The sequence below is a fragment of the Nansenia antarctica genome, assembly GCF_963989245.1.
Source record: "Nansenia antarctica genome assembly, chromosome: 3".
Taxonomy (NCBI): domain Eukaryota; kingdom Metazoa; phylum Chordata; class Actinopteri; order Argentiniformes; family Microstomatidae; genus Nansenia; species Nansenia antarctica.
This window is the reverse complement of record NC_137688.1, coordinates 36,923,477-36,942,731: the sequence shown is the minus strand read 5'-3', so window position 1 is coordinate 36,942,731 and position 19,255 is coordinate 36,923,477. Positions and strand designations below refer to the sequence as shown.

General features: G+C 41.8%; 1 protein-coding gene across 1 annotated transcript in view; it reads right to left on the bottom strand.

Moving 5' to 3' along the window:
• The window catches only part of LOC308154043 (von Willebrand factor D and EGF domain-containing protein), a gene marked incomplete at both ends in the record, with an annotated part of 53,402 nt that overhangs the window by 549 nt on the left and 33,598 nt on the right, over nucleotides 1-19,255 (bottom strand). The window contains 10 exons of the mRNA XM_080527223.1: nucleotides 10,331-10,428; nucleotides 11,582-11,677; nucleotides 11,950-12,045; nucleotides 12,945-13,040; nucleotides 13,543-13,638; nucleotides 14,314-14,409; nucleotides 15,639-15,734; nucleotides 16,523-16,618; nucleotides 17,750-17,845; nucleotides 18,089-18,958. Of these exons, the coding sequence (XP_080383349.1) occupies nucleotides 10,331-10,428; nucleotides 11,582-11,677; nucleotides 11,950-12,045; nucleotides 12,945-13,040; nucleotides 13,543-13,638; nucleotides 14,314-14,409; nucleotides 15,639-15,734; nucleotides 16,523-16,618; nucleotides 17,750-17,845; nucleotides 18,089-18,958 (1,736 nt within the window). The remainder of the gene's footprint in view (nucleotides 1-10,330; nucleotides 10,429-11,581; nucleotides 11,678-11,949; nucleotides 12,046-12,944; nucleotides 13,041-13,542; nucleotides 13,639-14,313; nucleotides 14,410-15,638; nucleotides 15,735-16,522; nucleotides 16,619-17,749; nucleotides 17,846-18,088; nucleotides 18,959-19,255) is intronic.

Sequence of the window (19,255 nt, the reverse complement as noted above, 5' to 3'; positions counted from 1 at the left end):
TTTGAAGGTATAGGGATAGAAGGTTAGTGGGCAATACAATATGTTGGTAGAGGTCAATACAATCAGAGGAGTGAAAAAAAAATAAAAATAGAATGAAACTATAGTTTGGCCTTCCTCAATGGAATCCACCATTGACTACTTTGTCTTTGTGTCAGATGTCTTCGTGTCAGGAGGCTGTCTCTCTCTCTCTCTCTGATTATTTAGACAGCTAAAAAAGACAGAAAAAGACCTACCCAGCATACCATCCCAACACACAATTCCCCAATTCCCCATAGATCCAATTATACATCTCAGGCTCTGTAGCAAGGCTTAAACACATAGAATATAAGATGACTGTTACCCAACAGTTACCCAACTGCAGGTGCTTCTGAACAGACTCTTTTAACAGAACAGATGAAACTGACGAGGAAAACTTGCAACCCACTCTTTTACATGTTCACGACAAGAATAAGCTGTAGTCACACATGAGAAAATGCCCATTTATTGTATCTATACCTCAGAGATGTCTTTGGTGATGGTGATAGGTGTTGATAAGCATAATTATAGAGGCTGTCACACCACACCAAAGTAGGAAAGGCTATCACACATCACCACAGTAGGAAATAGATATAGCAACATAAGGAGAGAAAGAGAAAGAGGGAGTTGGTTGTGAAGTTCTTTCATACATATTCATAAAAAATATCTATTTTGTCTACTGAATATATAGCGTTTATTTTTTTATGTGACTGTATTTCCTCATGAGTAGTGCATATTTAAAAAATATGTATATATATATTTTTCCTTAATTAGTAATCATGTATGCATGTTGACAACCGTTACTCAATGGTAGTGTGTACATCATTACCGTAACAAAATGACAAAAAAAAAGCTACAGTATTCACCCCGCAATCTCACTACGCAATTTAATTGTTTTTGTTTGTCACTGATCTACACAAAATACCCCATCCTGTCAAAATAAAACTAATTTTAGAAATGTTTACTAACTAATTAAATATGAAAAGCTTAATGTCTTAAGTCAATAAGTAATCACCCCCTTTGCTATAACACTTCTAAAATTAGCTCAAATGCTAAAATGTCTTCAACAAGTCACTCAATAAATTCAACTGAGTCCATCTGAGTGCAAGAATAATTGTTCATGTGATTTCGGAATGAACATCTTTGTTTTTTATAGGGTCTCTGAATTGCATAGGAATCAATTACACGGAGTGTGGATTAGGCTGTCACTACCAACTCAATGGAATTAGCTGCCAAGGTGACAAGAGCAGAGTATGGGGATTAGAACAACGATAGACAAACAAAAAACATCAACTAACTAGCAAACTACTCTAATCCTGCTGATCTCTAAGAGGCAAATTGGACCATTTTTAATGAGATTTGAAAAACTCAAGTCTTTTGTCTTTGGCTGGATATAGACAGACCTGTGTCAATGAGAAGCAGCTCGAGTGGAATAGCCCATCATAATTGGCTCAGAGGTGATGCAGTTTGGGCCTGTTAATCTCTTAATCTCCATTTCCTTATCCCCTAGCCAGTGAGAGTCACATCCCCCCCCCCCCTCTCTGTGAACTGTGGCCCCTGGCCCATGGCCCCTCAGCAAAGTGTGATGTCCCAGAGGAATCTTATGTTATGAGTACATCACAACAATGTATTTCTGTTTGTTTTCATTTACTCATGCAAACGCTACTCGCAACAGAAGTGATTCGCTGTAAACTTCCTCCTCGAGTCTGTTCTGGACAGTTTGAGTGTGAAAACTCTGTTGCAACGTCAATTTGCGCCTGTGTCTAAACCAGCGTTAATTGGATGCATATGTGCAGCAGTGCTCACGGTTTCATCTCACCTGCTGTGTAAGCAGGTCCTCACGGCATTGCTTTACAGGCAATTACTCTTGTTTTTTTTGTGCTGATGTGACTCTAATTCTTGTAGGATTACAGGATTCCCTAATTCTTGCACCATGACCTCTGTTTGTGAGAAATGCGGTGATTCCAAATATTCTATTAGGTTTCTGACAGTTTGAGCATACAGTAGACTACAGCTCCAATTCGTCTTTGGGGAGAACACAAAACAGCTGTTAACGTGGAGGGAGATGTGTGAAGGTGTAGGTGTAACAGTTGTCACACTGCCTCAAAGTGTTGCTTCCTCGCTCTCACTCACAGGGAGCTCACTGAGTTCACTGAACCTGCTCTGTACTGCCAACATACGTAACTGGCACTAATGTCAGTCGGTCATCCTGGTGGGGGTATTTTATCTTGAGGAGTGAGTTCACCATCTCAAACTCAGTTACACTCACCCATCTAAACTCACAACACCACAGGGACCCCAGCCATTGAGTTGAGCGCAACTGCAGATCTGTCAAACGGCAACAATGTACTGTAACAGGTGTCACGCTGCCGCAAACGGTATTGCTTCCTCACTGTCTTTATTACGGAGCCCCCCTGGGGTCACATGGTAGAAAAAAACAATCGATCTCTGAATCCGTACTCTGTTTACAAATTACTAATCCGTGCGAATCTGTGCCCTCAGATTCATAATCTGTACCCGGGTCATTGACGGATAAGACTTTTGAATGGGCCAATTTTCAAATACTATCAATAACAATATATTTGGCCATTATTCAAACATTTGGAATGTAGTGTACACATGCATTTATGCAAAAACCCCAAATTAAGAGATTTTAGTGTTTTTAAAGTTGAATTAATAGGACACGCCCTTTAAAAAAGTCATTTGGGGCGACCGTAATTTATCTAAAAATTAATATATTTCCTTAACATTTCTAATATTTTAACAAGTATCAGTAATTAAATAAACTGTTTAAGAAAGACAGGCTTGTGTGCCCTTTCATTTTTTGTAAACCATGACTTCACAAGTTTATTCTATAATGGCAGTGTCTCCCTCGTAATGCAGTTACAATACCCATTTTTGTTCTAAAACCCATAAAACTGATTTAAAATGTGTACAGATAATATCCACTTAAGCATAGTATACAATTGATTAATATTTGAGCCAAAACTGATGGATATTCTATTTAGAATTTAGTACAGTAATTGCCAATAGTTGGTTACCCCACATGACAGATGGTCGCCCCAAATGATGAGAAAACCGCAGGTAGTTAAAAGTCTATTTAAAATGTACACAATACAGTTCAGACTAAAGAAAACGGAACAACGTTTTTATTACAATCTTTTCAAGTGGTCAAGTCAAAAATATTCTTAAATTCATTCAAATATCACAGAACTAAAAAAATGTACAACGTAAAACGCGTAGGTTACAAGTTTCGTCAGGAACAATCAAATATCACAAATGTTAAAAACATTAAACATTTAAAAAGTTAAAGTGCAATGCACATTATATGCTTCAGGAACTTCTTCAAGAACAAATATTTCACAAATGTAAATTTTCACGTCCTTGTCATCTCATCTTTGGTTTTGTCAATCTATGAGTGAGAGAAGGAGGGTTAAGTAGCATCACTTTTGTGGACCCTGGTAGTCACATTGCACAGGGATCAACAATTTCAATAAAAAGTAAACAGTTGTATATGGAATAAAAACTAAACACCAACACAGTTCTATAGAGTCAATAAACAATAAACACCAACCTAGTTGCATGGATGAAATCAACACTAAACACCTACAACACAGTTGTATCAGTTCCCTGTATATGACTTACAACACAGGCTGGTTGGAGCAGTGGATCATTTGTTACATTAAAACGATGTTTAGGAACATCAGCATGTAACAAACTATGGTAGGCTATTTCCATTTCATTGTTACTGTAATTTCATTGTCTTTGCTATTGTCATTTCATTCTCATTTGTCACTTCCATTTTCTTTTCGTTCCTTTATTTCCCCATTTTATTGCCATTTCATTTTCCTTACTCATTGCATTGTGACCAATGACCATCTAATCATTGTGACCAGACTCATGGTAAACTGCAGGCATTTCTTTAACACCAGGGGCCTCATTTATAGAATATGGATAAAATGTGATCTTACCCTTGGCGTACGTAGAAAACCATGTCAAAATAGTGAATCATAAAATGTCAACGTGAGTCAATTTGACAGTGGAAACGATCGTAGCTCTACGTCAGGTCTTGACTTGACGTACGCACATTACCTACTAGTTATGCAAAGTTATTACAGGCATGTGCGCCGCACTCGAACACGTTAATGCCTACTTAACTGTAATTCATGCGAAGTGAAAGTGGCTCGTAATAAAACTAACAATGTTGTTATCAGCCGAGAAAATTAGTTTAATTCAAGATTTAAAGGGAACTGATGTTTATGATTGTATTTCAGTCTTCCTTTATATGCCATTAGGCTATTGTATGGTGTAATCATTCTAAATTGAGGCGTGATAAAGGCAGTGACCCGACTGCCAGCCCTCCTTCAGCCGCATCCTGCCTGATGTGATCAGGGGAATTCGGGGGCGTGCGTTTGCGACCGCGCGTCTATTTCTGATAAGACAGTCGATCTCCTCCTCAGTAAAGTTTCTCTTCTTTTGTTTGTCTACCATCGTGTGAACTCGTCAAAGGTGCTGCTCAACACCTCAATCAAGCCTATTTATAGCACTTGGCTTAATTCAGCCTCTATAATTGAGCCGCTATCACAGGGCGTAAATACAAAGCTCATTCACCTGCGTTCAATTTCAAGTATATTTGTTATTTATAGACGGAAGTACGTACGACAGACGTACGCAATTTTAAACAAGCACAGCCCGTTTTATAAATAATGCTTACGTCCATTTAGAAAAATGTGCTTACGTGCAAGTTAAAGATGACGTTCAAGTAAATGTTTATAAATGAGCCCCCAGGCATTTCTGAACTTTACCCAGTCTTGGCAAGTCAGCTTCGAGACGCGAGAAGCATTCTGGTGGCCTAAATTACATACAAACTTAAATTCAAGATATTACAGAAAAGGTCATTCCTAATCCTACTAACATGACAGTTTCAAATACACCAGAGAAAGATATAGCCTACTGCATGTTACCTATAGTTTTTTACCTTTCCTTTTTCCTGGCAAGATAGTCGGCTCTTGCTGCAGGGTCTGCGTTGACCCGCTGCCTGTATCGAGCAGTCTTCTGTTTGCTTGTTTGTGGTGCCATCTAGAAAATAGGTTAAACTAGTTAAACATAACTAATACATCTACAATTACCTAAATGGAATGTCATGCTATACAATTTTTACATTTCTTTCATAAGATTGCACAGTAATAAAAAAGAAACGTTAATTCCTAAATAGGAATGGAAAATGACTGAAATTTAGACAAATATGTGTTAAAGTATACAAAGAGTTATGCTAAAACAAAGAACTGTATGTATATAAATCATTAATAAAATATAAATATACAGAAACTACAAATACAGGACGTATATCTATCATGTAAGACACTCAGCAGTGGTCGCCCCACATGATACTAGGTCACCCCAGATGATGTTTTCAAGTTCAGTCAAATATTACAGGCTAACAGTTAGCTACAGAAACCAAACTAGCTACTTCTTACCACATGTCACTATCAAATTTATCATCAAAATATAGATTTGCAGATAAAACTTATTATTCACAGTTTTGTGGGGGTCGTCCCACATGATATCCAAAAGTGGCAAGTACATGACAGCAGTTAAAAAAGAGATTTATTTGCAAATATGAGAGAAACTTACTAACATGCCAGTTGTTTCTCTGGGTCCCTCACATGTGGCTGGCGGATGCAGCATCTGTCCTTGAGGTGGTTTCAAAATAAAAGTCCCACAATTGTGTTTTCTTGATGGTCGCCCGAGATGATATTTCATCAAATTAACATATTCGGACAACATTCGTTTGTATTTTATGATGGAAATATAAGTGCAAATGCTTAATAATTTTGTCAATTAATGTAAAACATGTTTGAAATTATGCCAAATAGAGCAAGGGATATATTCAAATAGATTTAAAGTGATTTTAAACCGGTTGTCTAAATAGAAGTCAAGGCTGGACGGTCACCCCACATGATGTTTTGACACTTCAGATAGCAGAAAAATGACCAATAACTAAAATGTTTGGAGAAGTTAGAGTGGTTATGTATATGGGGAAGGTATTAGACATACATGTTATCTTTTTATGTATTTTTATGTTTTTTTTAAGGTAAAAAATTCAGTTGGACAGAAAAAGTAGGCGTCACGTCATTGACCCACCCACGAATTACAAATCCAAATCAGAGGGTACAGTTTATATCAGAGGGCATGGATTTGTAATTCGTGGGTACAGATTATGAAGCTGAGCGGATAGATTAGTAATTTGTGCGCACGGATTAGTAATCAGATACCCCATTGAAAACCTGGCAATCCGATGGCATGGTTGGAGGTCAGAGCATGTGCAAGCGGAGCAGTATTCTGTTTCAATCAGTCCCCGGTACAATGTGTAATCTACTAGAGTCCTGTATTTGAACACTTGAAGAGGATTAAGTGGTGGTAGTGGTGGTCTAGTGGATAGTGAGTTGGACTTGTGATCGGAAGGTTGTGAGAAACCACACCACTACTAGTGTGCCCTTGAGTAAGGCACCCCTCAGTTACTCCAGGGGGAATGTCCCTGTAATTCGTAATTGTAAATCGCTTTGGATTAAAAGCGTCTGCTAAATGGCAAAAAATAAATTAAAATTAAATTAAAATTAAATTAAGACAAGGATGATAAAATACAGTACAAATGAGATTTTAATATCAAATGTTTTTTGTTTTTTATTTATGTTAAATGTATTTGTTGATGATATATACAACATGACAGCACAAAACATAATACAACCAAATAAATAAAAATGCAATGTGAGCTTCTCTTTGATAGTTTATGAACTGGCAACTAATGACTCGTTCTGGCAGATCATATGTGACATTGTCTGGTAAAAAGGGCCGCATGTCGGCAATTCTCAACAAATGAGCAACAAGCTACTTAAAAAAAAAGAAAAGTAAAGGGTTTTCCTTTTTTTGCATATTACGAACGTTTAAGTGTTGAAGTGCCCACTCGATATAACAAACAACAGTTTTAGGATCACTAAATAATTTGTGCTTGAATGTCATCTTTGACTTGCACGTAAGCAATTTTTTCTAAACGGACGTAAGCATTATTTATAAAACGGGCTGTGCCTGTTTGCTGCGCCAATTGTAAAATTGCGTACGTACTAAAGTCTATAAATACCAAATATACTTGAAATTGAACGCAGGTGAATGAGCTTTGTATTTACGTCCTGTGATAGCGGCTCAATTATATCAGCTGAATTAAGCCAAGTGAGCGGGAGAGGGCAGAGAAGGGTGGCTTCTCGGTAAGTTGCATTTGTAACGTTTGATCATGACAACCAATACTCAAGTTGTAAAAGAAAATCAGGGGGATTTTATCATATGGGGACAATTTTAGCATCCCCACAGCGTCAGTGACTTCAGTGTCAGTGACTTGGTAAAAATCTCATTGCATGTGTGCGTGCCCCCTCGCCCACAGTATTTTACTCAATATGCGCAAAACTAAATGTTGAAATAGCAGTAATACCACGTTCATTGATAAAATGACATAAGGGATGGAAAGGGGGGATGGCAGTTTTAGAAGGGGGATGATTTTGACCGTTTTTATTTCAGGGGGGATGCCATCCCCCCTCATCCCCCCTCAACTTGAGTGCTGATGACAACTAACCAGGGAAATGCTTATACTGTAATAATATAATGGTCTTATTCTTATTCTTATCAGGTGACATTGAAATGGCTGCTCACTCCCTTTGCGAACCCCAGGACACTGGAGGAAAATCCAGTATAATTTAGCGCATGGCTGGGCAAGGTCCGTTGTGGAGCGCACTATAGGCATGTTGAAGGGGAGATGGCGTTGCCTTGACAGCTCCGGAGGAATATAAAGGAAGACTGAATGAAATACAATCATAAACATCAGTTCCCTTTAAATCTTGAATTAAACTCGTTTTCTCAGCTGATAACAACATTGTTAATTTTATTACGAGCCACGTTCACTTCGCATGAATTACAGTATAGGCAGTGCGGCTCACATGCCTGTAATAACTCTGCATAACCAGTAGGTAATGTGCGTACGTAAAGTCAATACCTGACGTAGAGCTATCGTTTCCATGGTCAAATCAACTCACGTTGAAATTGTATAAATCAATACTTTGAAGGTTTCGTGGTTTTCTACGTACGACACGGGTAAGATCAAATTTGAACCAAAGTACTTTCTATAAATGAGGCCCGAGGACTTTTTAACCAGACCCTGTCAAATATAGATAAAACGATAAAGAAAATGCAGTTTCAATGGTACAAATAAACCCAATAAAAATATAATATACATACACTCACTGAACACTTCGTTAGGATCACCTGTACACCTTCTCATTCATTCAGGTGGTGTAATAGTGTGGGGAATGTTTTCCTGGGACACTTTGTACATTTTTAAACTTTGTTAATACCAATCAATCATCGCTTGAATGCCAGGGACTGTTTGAGTATTGAGGCTGACCATGTGCATCCCTTCAGGAGCACAATGTACCCATCTTCTAATGGCTACATCCAGCATGATAATGCACCATGTCACAAAGCAAAAGACGTCAAAATGAGTTCAGTGTTCTTCAGTGGCCTTCCCAGTCACCAGATCTGAATCCAATAGAACACCTTTTATTTGGGATGTGGTAGAATGGGAGATTCACAGCTCGATAGTGCATCGGAAGAATCTGCAGGAATTGCGTGATGCAATCATGTCATGATGGAGTCTCAAAGGAATGTTTCCAGCATCTTGTGGAATCAATGCCACGAAGAATTGAGGCTGTTTTGAGAGCAAAGGGAGGCCCGACCCAGTATTTAGTATAGTGTTCCTAATAAAATGTTTGGTGAGTGTACATATTGTTCATGTACAAATTATAATCTTTGTAGATACATACTGTGCTGTATATTACATAGTATTTTGAGGAAACAATGGAAATGGGTGTAGAGAATCCTCATATTCCTCACGGGTCATTCCACCAGGAGTTAGTCTGTGTTGAATAAGCCCAGTGTCTTCAGTGCATAGTTGATCGTTGTCCCTCCGTCAGCCTCGTTGAATAGGAAGCTGAAAAACAGCATCTATTTTTACCACCCACACTACTGTAGTTGAGCAGTAAATGCAATAGACTGTAAAATCCCCATTAATAAAGCGATTTTTGACTTCCAGGCTTAAGCTTGCAAAAGAACCAGATACATCTTCCCACTGTAGGCTACAGTATGGTCTCAAATGAAGACTTCAAGTATAACATATGTGTTTATCGTCTGAGTGTTTTGGTCTTTGCTGATGATTGCTTTTTGACAATGTTTTCCTCCTGACTGCCTTTCTTAAGAGTATGTGAGGGAAAAAGACTAATGTTTTCTTCTGTTTCTCTGACCAATTTTTCATTGTTGTGTAATCATTATAAGAATGTGTTGTGCAGGTCTCCTATTGTTTTTATTCAAGAGTTGTGAAAGTTCCATAGCAGTTACAGTAACAATGAGGCTCTCAGAATGTTGGCCTAAATCAATCAATCATTTAATCCATGTTAAAACGATAGGAGTTTTTGAGTTACAAAAAGATGAATAGTTTTAAAAGTTGAATACTTATCAAAACCAAACGTCACAGCAATATGAGTTAGACCTCTCTGCATGTTGTAAAGTTGGATTGGTATGAATAACTTAATATTTTGTAAGAGGAGTAGCAGTAGATGCATTCGGAGGAAATTGAACTATAAAAGCTTTGTGGGCTTGCAAAGTCTTATTTTGTTAGTAGAAACATTCTGAAGTTGGATTGGACTGTCAAGCTTACAATATGAAAGAGGAGTAGCGTTTTGAATATGACCGTAGCAACAGTATGCTCCAATTAATTAATTGGAACCACTGTTTGTTTGTTTGACTTTAAAAAGCTTAAAGTTTAAGAAGCCTAAATGGTGTAAAAATACTTCAGTAACTTTACCTATGGTAATTTGCTCTGAATTGGGAAATTTCAAAATGTACCTCCTTTTTCATCCTTTAAGCTTGGCACCTCAATTAAACTTTAAATTGTGTAGTAGACTGACTCCTCCACTTAAATAACTATAATTCAGATATTTGATAGAATTTACACTGCAATCCTATTCATGCATATACTGCTTTCAGTTTGTGTGTAAAGGCTCTCCAAACTTACTGAAATATTCTCCTACTTGATTTTATACCCTCAAAATCAAGACATCAGACATGTGGTTGCATGATTTCATTAGTAATTGTGTGGGTTGGACCGGACTTTTAACACCATTACCGAAACGCTCTTGGCACATGGTTTTAGTGCTGCGCACCACTGTTTAGCGGATGCAAATCGGAGAGCACAGTGTGTGTTGGGTCTGCTTACCTTCCGAGAACACAGAACTCCTGAATATCCCCTTCTGCACGCACAGACGTTAGGGTGGATGCAGCGACTTCCGTACAGACATTTCTGTTCACACAGTGCTGTGAAAATCAGGCGAGAGACAATATCTAATAATCAATTAACAACATAGCTGACTGCTAATCTGTTCATATTTACCACCCAGAGGATTCTGGGTAGGTTCCAAAGAGAGGCTGAAAACAGCTGTGAGAACACAGTGACTATAATCTTCAGCCCACCCAAACGTGCATCTTTGCCCACCCAATCAAAAATGAAGACATATTTTTTCAGAATTGTTGATATTCTGGGGGGCTTGTTTGAATATTTGTATTTACTGTAGGTCCATATGTCTATCTATTTAGCGCTGCCATAGCCACCACCGGCCTTGCTACCCCCACCCCCCCGCGGCCTCGCTACCACCCGACCCCAAACCTCCCCCGCGTCTGCCTTGGTGCTGCTAACATCCCCCTCTCCCATGTCACCCTTGCTACCACTACCGTTAAAAGCCCCCCACCCCCCGATGTCACCCTTGCTACCACTACTGCTGCCGCCAAAACCCCCCACCCACCCCCCGGCCACCCCCCAGCCACCCCCCGGCCACCCTAGGTGTTGGTTCTGGCGCCGGGCCTGGATCAGAGGATAATGAATGTTAATGAAGAGCTCATTGGGCATGGTGTTGAACGCCAGGTGACAAGGGATGTTTAAGAGACATTAAACTGGCAGTGAAACTGTCTCCAACCACAGCCACTGATTCACTGACTCATTGTAAGTGGTAAAGCAGCCAAATACTGCCCTGGCCTCGGGAGTCTAAACCTAACAATGTAATTGCTGCAGAGACCTGGGACAACGCCAGCCACACAGACTGAGGGGAGAACACTTATGTTAGGGGGAGAGAACATTTTTATCTTATCACAGGCACTGAGAACAAGGTTCTCCAGGGAAATGAGATGCAATTTAGAGATGCTTTTAGATGGGTAAAACATTACACTAAGGGAGTGAGTGTATGTGTGTGTGTGTGTCTGCATATGTGTGTGTGTGTGTGTGTGTGTGTGTGTATGTGTGTGTGTGTACGTGTGTGTGTATGTGTGTGCGTGTGTGTGTGTGTGTGTGTGTGTGTGTGCGTGTGTACGTGTGTGCATGCGTGTGTGTACGTGTGTGTGTGTGTGTGTACGTGTGTGTGTGTGTGTGTGTGTGTGTGTGTGTGTGTGTGGGGTGGGGGGGTGGAGGGGTACTTACGGACTTGGCACAGCATGCCTTGCCACCCTGAGGGACAGTGGCAGGTATTAGGTCCAACACACTCTCCTCCATTCAGACATTTCTGCAGACAAGTAGCTAGGGGGGAGACAACACAAATGAAACAAGTCACAAATTACAGTACACTGAGAAATAAATCCTCTTTATGCACTGTGTTGCGGACTAAATGTGCAAGCTACACTTGTGTGTAACTATATAAATGCTTCATTGGAAAGCTTCCGGGAACCGTTAAAGGCATCCCAAACACCTGATTAACTGTTTCCATATGCGAACGCCCCGTTCTCAACCGAACAGCATCTGCTCGAGGCTAGGAGTTGCACTCCTACGTGATGTTTGAGACCCTTACGTACGTTTATCACACCGTCTGCCTCTCCAACCAGATGGACAGTCGCAAACATCTGGAACTACACACCTCCCACCGTTCATACACATGGGCTCACACACACCTAGGAAGGAAGGGAGAGAGAGAGATATAGATAGAGAGAGATAAATTACATCACATACAGTGCCCTCCATAAGTATTGGAAAGAGGAAGCGTTATGTCTTATTTTAGCTCTGTATTCCAATAGTTTGGATCAAACCGTTACTAGGGTCAAAGTAGCGTATTCTCATCTTTAATGGGTGTTTCAGATTGGATTCACCATTTAGAAGGTACACCATTTTAAAAACATACTCCCCTCCTATTTCAGGGCTCCAAAAGTTTTAGAAAACAAAATCATATAATGTCTAAATAAAGTACACCAAATAAAGTTTAGTATTTGGTCGACAATCCTTTGCGCCCAATAACTACATGAAGTCAGCGAAACCATTGACGTGAGACACCCGTGAGACACGCAGCTCAAAAGTGAAACCGAAATGAAACGCACACTCAGTGCTGCTGAGGTAGAGGTATCCAGTGTGTCCCAGCCGTTAACGGTGTGATCAGCGATAGGCAACACATGTGTTAGAGAATAAGTATATTCCTGTTATCATGCTGAAAATGATTTTTGGAAGCCCAATGGTGTAGCCAAATGGAAACCCTAATAAAAAAAGCATACATATACATCACTATATGCTCGTACTCAAAGGGTCAATGTCAATGACTTCACTCTATTCCAAGTCAGATTCTCCAGCTCCCAGACACCCCTGCTCCCTGGGCCCCCTGCCTCTCAGCCCGATGCATCCATCAAACGCTTCCCCCCTATCCATATGGCTCAATTTACTCGCAAATATGCTGTACATTAACGGGCGAGCTGCAATAGCTTGCATCCCCTGTGTTGCGGGCCCATTGGCAGGCTGACACACATATGGTAGGTAATAGATGATGATGAGGACGAGGACCAGGTGTGGCTGCAGTTCCACTCACTCTTCTCGCAGCGTCCCCCGGTGTACCCCTCAGGGCAGGAGCAGACGTTGTTTCGCATGCAGTGGCCCCCGTTCTTACAGGGAGGGCTGCAGACGGCTGAGGAACAGCACCCGTCCGAGAGAGAGAGAGCGACGGATGGGTAGCGTGTAAAAGGAATGAGAGAAAGAGAAAGAGAGCCAGAGAAAGGAGGGAGGGAGGGAGGGAGGGAGAAAGAGAGAGAGAGAGAGAGAATGAGAGTAATGTGATAAATAATGGAGGGTGGCTTGGCCACAGGAAAGCTGATCAATAAAACAGTCTTTCCTGAGGTGAAGCCTCACACTTGCCGAGGGGATACATCTATTATAAAACAGCGTACGCTGAGGAGTTACCTGGAGAAATGCATCAACCATTGGACAGATTGGATTACTGCCAAAATCCCTAATGGAGTCCCTCAAATCAAACACATGTCCACTTGAAGTCCCTGACAGTCAATATAACTATTTGTCCTGTCATATGACTCACTCACAGGACCGTTCAAGTAAATACACCCACAGGCAAGTGACTTAGTGTGTTATGAGTATGTGAACAAGGATGCGGGAAAAGTGAAGAGCTTTATTACCCCTCTGGCACTGGGCTCCATAGAAGCCGTGAGGACAGGCACATGTATTTTGGCGAAGACACGTGCCTCCATTCAGACACACAGGCAAGCACAGGGCTGGTGGAAGAAAAGACGAAGATTAAGATTCAACTTTATTGTCATTAACAGAGCATAAGTACTGAGACTCCCACTGTGCAGTCTCCAGACACACATTTTCACAGCTGGCAAATGGCACAGTCAGGGAAACTCACACTCACACACACACACAAACACACACACACACACACACACACACACACACACACACACACACACTCACCCACTCTCACACACACACACACACACACACACACACACACACACACACACACACATTCACAAACACTGGTTATAGACTCTCCTACACTAAGATAAGATTCAACTTCATTGTCATTGAACAGGGCACAAGTACTGAGACAATGTAGTTTGTGCACACGTCTCTGACATCACATCAGCTATCTTCGGCACCCCTGGAGCAGTTAGGGGTTAAGTGCCTTGCTCGAGGCTGTCCGGCGTCTCTAACCTCTAGGCTACCTGCCGCCCACCACAATAGAAATGTTAGGAAACTGTACCTCACAGTTAGAGAAATGGTAACGCAAGCCAATGAGGTAACACTAGCAATACCACTATCATCTGCAATATTTCAGGTGACTTTCATCTCAGATATGTCGACACGCTCCAGTGAAATGGCCACTTTTCCCAGTGGAGTTAATTCCTATGGGGAAGCTTGCTAACATGCTAACAGTACTTTACCTGTTTCACAGGAGGGGCCAGTCCATCCAGGCACACATTCACACTCGTCTGGCGATACACACTTCCCTCCATTGTGACAGTGTCGGTTACACACCACTAGAGGATAGAGGATGCAGGAGGGGGGGGGGAGGACATATATATATATGCCATTTATACAACAGTTAGTTCCGACCAAGTAATTTGATTGGACAAGAGGCATTCCATGAGTGCTGATATACAGTATAACAACACTGGGACTTTTAACTATATGTATCACTCTGCCTCACAGATGTTCTACTAAATGACCGTTAATTAGACTACATGTTTGTGTTCAGGTTACTAGGCAACAGTCCATTTGAAGTTCAGTTGCGGAACTATTTTTTGTTTATTTTTATGATTAAATAAACAAACAAATCATAATCTGTTGTCGCTTATTACTGTTAACTAATAAATCGCGCTGTAGAACTGTTGTATAAAAGCAATATCACACTTGAGGTCGTGCTGTTACAATGAATATCTGCACGGCTGTGATTGTCTGCGGCCTCGTACCTACGACCGAATCACAGCCGTGCTGATATTCAGTATAACACACTCCCTCTCGTGTGATATTGCTTAATTAGCTGATGCTTTTATCCAAAGCGACTTCCATTGCAGTGAGTGCATACATTTTTCTGTATTTATGGTCCCAGGGAGAATGAACCCCCAATCTAAGCCACAGAAGACCATGACATAGTAATGACATGACATGCATATAACTCCTATTTTAAAGACTCTACACTGGCTTCCTGTTAAGTTCAGAATAAATTTCAAGATCCTTCTGCTTGTTTATAAAGCTCTCACTGGCACAGCACCAGAATATCTGAAAGACCTTTTGCTAGCATATCAGCCCAATAGAACTCTCAGGTCTTCTGACGCTGGTTTTCTCTGTGTACCACATGTGCAAAAGAAGAGATTTGGTGAGGCTGCATTCTCATTTTATGCACCCAAATTGTGGAATACACTGCCAGTTTACAATAGGGATCCAACCTCAGCAAATACAGTATGTTCAAGTCAAGACTAAAAACCCATCTTTTTAATATTGCCTTTAAATGACTAAATTATGAAATTATGATTATATATAATGATTATATAATGATTGGAGCACTTTGAGCTGCAATGTTTGCAGGAAAAGTGCTATACAAATAACAGTTATTATTATTATTATTATTATTATTATTATTATTATTATTATTATAGCATTGTCATTACTATATCATCAGGGTTTCATTCATTTCACTAAATTCCTATTTTAATACGGGCTACATGCATTCGTGAATTAAGTTTATGTGAAATTTGCGTGAACTCACTCGTCTCACACCGGGGTCCCACGAAACCATAGGGGCAGGAGCAGGTTTGGGGTCCCACACAGGTACCGCCGTGTTGACAGGGCAGACTGCACAGAGCTGTGGAGGTCACATGATCCATTACTATTACCTGCCTGCCAGCACAGAACAGTGCCAGGTACAGGTGGCGGCTGAACCACCTTTCTATACATCAGCCTGAGCTTCAATGCACAGTAACACAGTAACACAGTAACACAGTAACACAGTCCCATTTTTTACATTGACATTTTTGGCATTTAGCAGACATCTTTATCTAAAGCGACTTACGTACTGTACTGTAAGTAAGTAAGTGAATCATCTATCACCAGTCATTGTAAGAAAACGTAATCTATGCGGTGACCAGGGGCCATTGGCAGTTATCTTGCTAGAAGAAGGAAGATTCTTTTCCCACTCTTTTCACTGTGTCTTACTTCTGTTTGGTTTGAATCCCATCTTTGCTGCAGTGATGTACGTTGTGGACTCTGAGCTATAGGTGGCAGTAGTGTTTCAAGCCTGCCACATCTCAGACGAGCTCAAAGAGGAGGTGTGTGTGTGTGTGTGTGTGTGTGTGTGTGTCAAAAGCTGAGTGTGAATTATGTTTCATCAACCTTCATGCACTCCTGTTCAAATGCTTCTCAAGCACTCTTACTTTCTCTTGCTCTGCACTCATCACACACACACACACACACACACACACACACACACACACACACACACACACACACACACACACACACACACACAGACTCACACACTCGCTTTTGTGGTGATGATTATATTTCTTTATGAGGGATGAGACATGCCGTGACACAGCACACACAGTTGCGAAAAGCACGGAGGATGGAGCGATAGTTACGACAGTACTGTACCTTTCTCACACACTTCCCCGTGGTAGCCTTTTACACACTCACACACACCAGGGGCAATGCACTGGCCGTCGTTTTGGCAGTCAGGCTGGCAGATTGCTGGGAATATAAGATCAAATCATAGGTTTTGCATAGGTATACAAATGCTGAGAGCACATTACCTGCTCGACAGTCAGCTGCCGAGAGCAGGTTACCTCCATTTACATTTACATTTTTGGCATTTAGCAGACGCCTTTATCCAAAACAATTTACAACAAGTATGTTTGTCTAATTAAGAGAATCATCCATGAATCAGTCATCAACTCATCGTAAGAAAAAGTAATCTATGCTATGACCAGGGGCCATTGGCAGCTACAATGCTAGAGGGCCAGTTAAGATGTAGCCTGAAGATATGGGTCTTCAACATACGGCAGAAGATAGGTAGTGACTCCGCAGTCCTGACAGCAGTGAGCCCCTCACCTGCTTGACAATTAGCTGTTGAGAGCATGTTACCTGCATTTACATTTAAATTTAAGTTACATTACATTTCGTTAAGATGTACCCTGAGGAGATGGGTCTTCAATCTACGGCGTAGAGCTGCTGAGAGCATCTTACCTGTATGACAGTTAGCTGCTGATAGCACGTTACCTGTACGACAGTTAATAATTGTTTTTTTATTGCCATGCAATCAACTTGTCAATCAATTGTTGGAATTTGGTATTTTTTACTCTAGGCATAGGGTCAGCCATAAACGGCGCCCCTGGAGCAGTTAGGGGTTAAGTGCCTTGCTCAAGGGCATATAAAACTCCCTCATGAGGCGGGGGTCGAACCAGGAACCTTCCGATTGCTAGTCAGCCTCTCTAACCTCTAGACTACCGCTGCTCCCACAGTTAGCTGCAGAGAGCATGTTACCTGTATGACAGTTAGCTGCATAGAGCACTTTACCTGTATGACAGTTAGCTGCATAGAGCACTTTACATGTATGACAGTTAGATGCATAGAGCATGTTACCTGTATGACAGAGCACTTTACATGTATGACAGTTAGCTGCAGAGAGCATGTTACCTGTATGACAGTTAGCTGCAGAGAGCATGTTACCTGTATGACAGAGCACTTTACATGTATGACAGTTAGCTGCATAGAGCACTTTACCTGTATGACAGTTAGCTGCATAGAGCACGTTACCTGTATGACAGTTAGCTGCATAGAGCACGTTACCTGTATGACAGTTAGCCGCATAGAGCACTTTACCTGCTTGACAGTTGAGCCCGGCGTATCCTGTCTTACAGCGGCATGTGTTGGGGGCGGCGCACTCCATGTTCCTGCCACATGCCTGCCTGCACACAGCTGGAGACACAGGCGGCACCGCATGCCAATTAAACCTGCTTACACTACCTCCACCCTGCTTCAGTGTGTCTGTATAAACACCTCGTTCTCAGAGAATCCAGCGATAACTGCTATCATCAGGATGGCTGTCTGACATAATAATGTCTATACATACCAGTAATGGAAACTGTAATTTTTGGGATAAATATTGTTTCTAGGTTGCTTTTTTATAGAGGGTGATGATAACTCAAGTGCAGGCCCTACCTCTGCATGCTTGTCCGTTTCCAGTGTGATCCAGGGGGCACCTGCCACAGCGGAAGCCCCCGTCTCTGGTGGGCTCGCACTGGACTCCGGGGAAACAGGGCAGGTCGGCGCAGGAGAGAGGTCGCCCTGCTGTTACGCCGTTACTGATCCTAGCCACGGCCACGGAGCGGGAGGAGGAGGCGGCGACGTTGAGTCGGGAGTTGTAGATCCTCCAGGCTGGGGCGTTGAGGGTCAGGGGGTCCGAGGGGTCAGAAGGACGGTCAGAGGGGGGGTCAGAGCCAGGCTCCGTCAGGTCTCCGTCAGCAGAGAACTCAGTCTCAGACTCAGACTCAGACAGGGAGTAGGCCAGGGAGGTGAGGGCAGCCGTCAATGGGGGAACTGATTTGGGAAGGGTCCAGGGCTTGGCCAGGGTGGGCACCACATTATGGAGCTTCTGTTGTGCCACCTGCCTGGCCTCCGTGTGCCCGGCAGAGCGCGCTGGAGGAGGAGTCACCTTCGAGGAGGGGGCACTCCGCAAGACGCCTCGATGCTCTCTGGTGGTCACCTTGACAGCGGTCGTGCTGGCGTCGGAGCGTGTGCTGGCACCAATCCTGTGGTGGGCACTGTGATACGTGCCTGTGGTAACACGTAGGGCGCTGGCTGATGACACAGAGGAGGTGTGTCTAGATGAAAAGGGCGTGGCCACCTCCCTCCTCCCTGTGATTGGCCCTTGAGCGGGTGAAAGGGGTAGAATGTTCTGGGCCCTGGTGACCAACGACGATAGGCGTTTGACTCCGTGCTTGGAGGGCAGTGAAGGCAGATGGAGCTGAGACACTTTGCTGTGGCTGTGCTGAGATCGGCTACTCTTGGCTGGCGTCAGGTGAGGACCAGCTGAGAGAAGAGACAGCAAAGCGTTTTATTTCAAATGAAAAAAGCAGATACAGTAAAATTCACAATTCAACTTTCTGTGGTTAGCGAAAGTTATTACTGTTAGGACACAGAGGAAAAACTATAAAAATTATACATTCTGGACCAGCTCACTCAAAGAAGAAGAACACATACAAGAAAATACAGAAATAGATGATTATGAATACATGAGATAATGACCCATGATTAAAATGAACACAACATTAGGACATGTTCACATCATCAAAGAGTAAAAGAGTATTGAGAAAACATGATGAAAAA